Source organism: Parasteatoda tepidariorum, chromosome 4, assembly GCF_043381705.1.
Source record: "Parasteatoda tepidariorum isolate YZ-2023 chromosome 4, CAS_Ptep_4.0, whole genome shotgun sequence".
NCBI lineage: Eukaryota > Metazoa > Arthropoda > Arachnida > Araneae > Theridiidae > Parasteatoda > Parasteatoda tepidariorum.
Genome location: NC_092207.1, coordinates 1,761,605 through 1,767,604, shown reverse-complemented (window position 1 = coordinate 1,767,604; position 6,000 = coordinate 1,761,605). Strand labels below are relative to the sequence as shown.

The 6,000-nt window shown below is 27.6% G+C and overlaps 1 protein-coding gene across 5 annotated transcripts in view; it reads right to left on the bottom strand.

Annotated features, from left to right (window-relative positions):
• Positions 1 to 395: 395 nt before the first annotated feature.
• Positions 396 to 6,000, bottom strand: part of LOC107450605 (splicing factor 3B subunit 3) — a 71,040-nt gene continuing 65,435 nt past the window's right edge. For all 5 annotated transcript variants that reach the window (XM_043056556.2, XM_071179338.1, XM_071179339.1 and 2 more), the window contains 2 exons: positions 3,406 to 3,501; positions 396 to 558 (listed from right to left, as the gene is read on the bottom strand). In XM_043056556.2, coding sequence (XP_042912490.1) covers positions 505 to 558; positions 3,406 to 3,501 — 150 coding nt within the window. In that variant the 3' untranslated portion in view covers positions 396 to 504. The remainder of the gene's footprint in view (positions 559 to 3,405; positions 3,502 to 6,000) is intronic.

The window sequence follows — 6,000 nt, the reverse complement described above, 5'->3', positions numbered from 1 at the left end:
CAAACAAAAGAATTGTCCTTCAGAATTTCTGAGGAAAAGAGAACGGGAAGTTGGTGGTAAAGTGCAAGTAAAAAGAACACATTTTCTTCTTTAAGTTTTTAATTTATTCTCATTTAAAAAAAAATTAAATAAAAAAGCTAGATTTTTTTAAGTAATTATATTTCTTTTCAAGACGGTAGCGTTTTCCCGACGGCATTTAAGTCCTTCCCGATAGGGGGCAATGGCCCCTCTGACCACCTACTGGTGCCACCCTTGCCTGTATTCCACCAAATCACTATTCGTTACACGCCTAAAAATAATTCCCTTAAATAAAACATTTGAAAACCAAAATATTAATAATGGATAAAAGATAGAAATCATTGTAAATCATCTTATCTTAATGAAATACTCAAAAATTTCATTAATGAGGAATATTTTTTAATTAAAAAAATAATTTATTTACAACATACAAAATACATTTTCTTTAAAAACTATATACAATTAAAATCTAATTATGACAATTTATTAATCCATCCATATATAGTGTATCATTTTCATATGCTGAAGAAAATCACAGATCTAAAAAATAAAAGATCAGTTAAATATAAACAACTACACAGTTGATAAATCAAAATATATATAAAAATTCTTCATTGTTATAAAATTAACTGTTAAAAATTTACTATTTCCAGAAAATGGAAAGTGATAATAGAGTCATGAAATCGAAAAAACAACATAATTTCTTCGCAAGCTGCTCACGAATATTATAAACGAAGGCATGAAATTTCAGTTCTAAAGGTACTAGCCAGGCTTTTACTTGCGTCTATTTCACTGTATCAATATACATTTCAATATATTAATCACTGCTATTCAAATATATTCACAAAAAAAAATATTTTTTTTAAAATACATCAGAGCCGCTTCCCTTACCAATTTAAAAAAACAAAAAATAAAGCAACAAATCAACATATATTTTTTATTTCATTAATAAATACAAGGAACTAAAACAAAACATAATACACATGCTCTAAGTTGAAATATATGTTTTTCTTAACGCGTAAAAAATATTAAGTTTACCATTAGTTTAGTACCCCAAATTATCTTGGGTAAATGAAAAAATTTAAATATTAGACTTTGTATAGGTTATCTTTGTAATCTGAAAACTCCTCTGCATTACTTTCACTTTTGCTCGCGAACACCATTTTTTAAACTCTTTTTTTCTATCTAAATTCATCAACATATACAATTGTATAAAACACGTCTGCAGTCCCACAAATAGCAAAACTCTCAACCAAATATTGGCAAACTACCAATCACAGCAGATTATTAATATTTTTTGTTTTGCTTCCGGCCGAACAAAAACGTGATAGAACAAAACATATTGACGAACTCTGCTATGTTTACTCAGGATAATAAATATTTGCAATATATACATACCCGAGTTAAACTCAGGATAATCAGGGAAGCAGTTAAAGAACTTTTTCATGACCAAAATCATAAACGAATATAGAAAAGTTCAAACTTATTTATTGGAGAAAAAAAATCATTAATTTAAAATGCAGTTGCAATGAGGTTTCAATATCATCTATATATCATTAAAATAAGAAAAACAGAAATGTTCGCATGCTAAATTGTTATTAGTTAAATGCAGCCCTATTGTCAAACTCTGGGGGGGGGGGAGGCTTCATTTATAGAAATTCTGATTAAATTTTTCTAGTGAATTTCGGTCTTTGACGAAGCGATTTTAGTCATGTAAATGAAAACTCTGGGGAAAATATGGATGTTTGTTTTGAAAAACAATATTTTAAAAGACGAAACTTACTCGTCAGATTTGACTGACAACAGTGAGAGGAAATTTTATGACCTGCTATTGACAAGAAAAAAATTTCTGAAAACTGATAAAAATAAATTTTGTGCAATATGTAGCTTATCATATAAATTTCCACATATGTAGAAACTTCATTTTCGAATTTTTTGTTGATTTTCACACAGCACATCGGAATATAGAATAAACACATATCAGTAGCAATATTTTAAGCATTTATATTTTCAGAATTGTTAACACAAATAATGAATACATCAAATTAAAGAAAAATACAATAAACTTGCTTTTTCAGTTACTATTCAATGAATGGCTTTTTTGTTACACAAGTTCTTGCAGTGTCTTGGCCTGTGGGTGACAGTTTATTCACCCTTAATAAAATTGCCAAGATTCCCAGATATCATGTCATTTCTTTAATTGGAGTAGTTTCAAAGACACTATTTACAAACCACCAATTCTAAAAACACTGCAAGAACTTCAAAAACACATTTGTGCAAGGTTAGAAATTATTGAGAATGGTAAACTTCAAATTGTGTGGAATGAACATCATTATAGAATTAGATGTTTATTTTGCACAAAAAGGTTTCTCATGGAACATTTGAGACTGAACAAAAAAGTAATTTTTACTTTAATTTTGTAGATCACTTATTGTAATAGTTGCAAAAAGATAAATGTTTAAAATCCAGTTATACATCTGTTCTGAACCCATAATGCTGCAGGATGTGTAGCCAGATTTTTCAACAAAGAATAAGCACCTTTTAAGTACTTTTTAAGCATTCAAAAATATTTGTAATCATTTTCCAAAAAAAAAATCATAATTAGGATCTGTGCAGTAATAAAATTTTTCCCTATCGTTTAAAGTAAAACAAGCAACAAATAAATACAAATATAAAATCAATAAATTTCAAAAATTTTGCATAATCATGATAAAATAACTAGTTTCTGTTAAATATTGCAGAGAAAATTGGGAAAATCATGCATTTTTTGTAATTTAGGACGACAATCGATACAGCAAAGAAAAAATCTCTTTTAAAAGATAGAAAATTAAGCACTTTTTACAAACCTTGAAAAAAAAAAGCACCTTTAATGGCTTTTAAAAAACGTAAATCAAAAATAAGCACCTTTAAAAACACTACGGACCCTGTGCTATACAAATCAATTATACCCGTACATATCAATAACAATCAATATGAGTTATTTTTCAAAAAAGTTTTAAAATAGTATGTTTTTTTTAAAAAAAAATATAAGTGAATTGATCTGTCAAACAATAAAATTAAATCTATTTTTTATGTATATGGAAACTTTTATGGATTCTTTTCATATTATAATTATTGTAGTAGTACATTGGAATAGTATATTGTGTAGTAGTGTATTGAAGTAGGAAAATTTCCCTGTTCTTAAATTATAATTTAGTAATTAATATTTCTGATGAAAAATAACACCTTTAGTACTACGTGACTGAATTAAATCTTTCTACTTAAATCGAAATAAAAATATCCTTTCTCGATTCTGCATCTGTGAAGTTGCAAAATAAATTTGTATTTTAGAAAAATTTAAAAAAGACTGACACGTTGAAAAGGTACAAGTAAGAAAATAAAACTTACAAAAGTAGGAAGTCTTTTCATTTCACTCGTAATAGCGTCCCTAAAATCTTTTGGAGCAGTTAAATATTCAAGGCACAAATCTCCATCTATCAGACTCTAGAAAACATAATGAAAATATCAATTTTTAATCCTCTTATTAAATTTGGCTATCTTAAACTTTCAGCTAACCAGTATAACAATTAGACTATAATGGGTACAGGGGAAATTTGCTAAGGAGCTTTCTCAATGATTTTTTATTTTAATTTATTTACACAAGAATTCACAACAACAAAAGAAAAGTAAATGTACAGCATGTTAGTGCAAAAAGTATGAATTCAATTTTCAGACAAATTAACATTTGAACATGTCAACAACAATGGCCAGAATATCTATTCCTTTATATTGTTAAGTTTGTATGCTTTTTTTAGACTTAAAATAATATGTGATAATCAAGAACAAACTTTTCATATTATTACTAATGGAGTGAGAGAATATTTTTGCTGGAGTGGATAATTAACGTTTACATTTTAGAGGAACTTCTCCCCCTCTGACGTATGCAAGCATTGAACACCCGTTTGACAACTAAAGCGTGACGTAGCGACGTGTTAGACCAATCAACAAAATTTAGTAGTCAGTCTCATTATAGAGAGAAGCACAGAGAAGATCCCCCCTCCAGCAATCCGAAGCCAGACCTGACAGAGAGGACGCTGAAGGTACGATGCGGTGGATCCACCCGAGAATTCAAATGTCGCCAAAACGATAAGTTTGCATTAAATTTTTTTATTATTATTTAGTTAATTCAAAAAATTAATAATAACTTTCTTAATTGATCTGATAAGCAATGAAAACGTGATAAGTAATTAGTTCCCCCCATGTGCAAATTTTCCATTCTCTCCATTCCATGCGTTATTTAACTATTCTGCTTTTACAGATCTTTTTGTGTTTTAATGTGCTGACTTACTAATTTACTATCTACTTGTTGTTTAGTCAAAAGTAAAATATTAGTGCAATGTATACGATTTATGTATAAAGTTGTGTTAGCTTTGACTATTACCAAATAAAAACGTAATGTTGAAAAACACGTGGTGATTGATTGTTAATATCATAATAATCTAATTAGCTAAAAAATATTTTTTTCTAAAAATTAAAACTAAATTTTGACACAACGCAATTCAAATGATTTTTAGCCTGAATGAATTTTAATCAAATTAACCTGGATAATGATTCATGAAAATTACTAATTTATTAATAATGTTACTAATACTATACCGAAATTTCCAGTCATAACTGGAATCTAAGGTATAACAATATGCTGAAGGAGAAGTTCAATACAATTTTCGAAAATCATTCAAATGGTTGTCATATTCCTTATTAAAGATAACAGAAAAAAATTTCGTTGAGAAATCTAATAACACATGATGCACTTAGAGGAAGAAGTGATATTTAAGTGACCTGGAGTAAATGAGCATTTTTGACAATGTGCACAATCTTTATATTTATAGTATAGATAATAACTATTAAAAGTTTTGAGGCTCTATTTATTTGATTCCAAATTTTTTTATAAAGGAAGATATGTAATGATTTTTGTGTGTAACACATGCTTTTTAACATGGAGGATTTTAAATGTTTTTCAACAAATATAATTTTGTTTGAAAAGATAAAATAGACATTATATTTAAGCTTATAATCACAAAATAAAATTTTAGCTACATCAATTTGGAACAAACTGACATCAAGACATGTTTGTTTGAAAATTGCCCCAAAACAATCAGAAAGTGGCGGCATGAGCTCAACATTACAGGGTTGCCACTCAAATTGGGTTAAAAAAATTCCCTGTGTTTTTTTCTGTACATATTATACACAATATATTAAGAGGAAACACACTTTCAATGTGCTCTTGTGTGAGTTATATTGGGCTAACTATAATAAACTGAACTTTTTAATTGGCAATAAACTTTTTTAATTGCTGAAAAAACCTTCAGCAATTTTAAAAAACAACAACTTTTTAAAAAGGAACAGCTGAATATACCTAAATAATGCTAATGTAAATAAAATAGTTTAGTATAGTTGGAATATCATCCTTAAATATCCCATAGTTTGATTCACAGAATCTGAACATAAACGATACAAAAATTAAATGAAGTTATATTTAAAATTCAAAGAAACATTGCATATCGAGCAGTAAATTAAAACTATATACAAAAACGAAAATAATTTGCAAGATATTCCAAGTCCTAAACATCAAGGTGAACAATAATCCGGGGAGAAAAACGTAGGAAAGAAAATTTATGTACTCCCATTTCTCCTTCAAGAATTTACTCTTTGTAGCCTTTTGAAAATTGTATTAGTATAAATTTCTTTACCATTTCATTTTTGATAGCATTATAAATTGCATACACACTAAAACATTGCTACAACAATATCTAGGGGTCCAAATAAATATATTGTTGTAGAGAATATATCATTATATTGAACGAAAGCATACTTCGGGGATACAATAAGATTTTTAAAATTTTTTAATGTTATATATGTATTAACTATAAATCTATTTATATATCATATAAAAATTTAATTTGCTGAGCGGTAATTATAGATAAATATGAAATCAGATAGGAC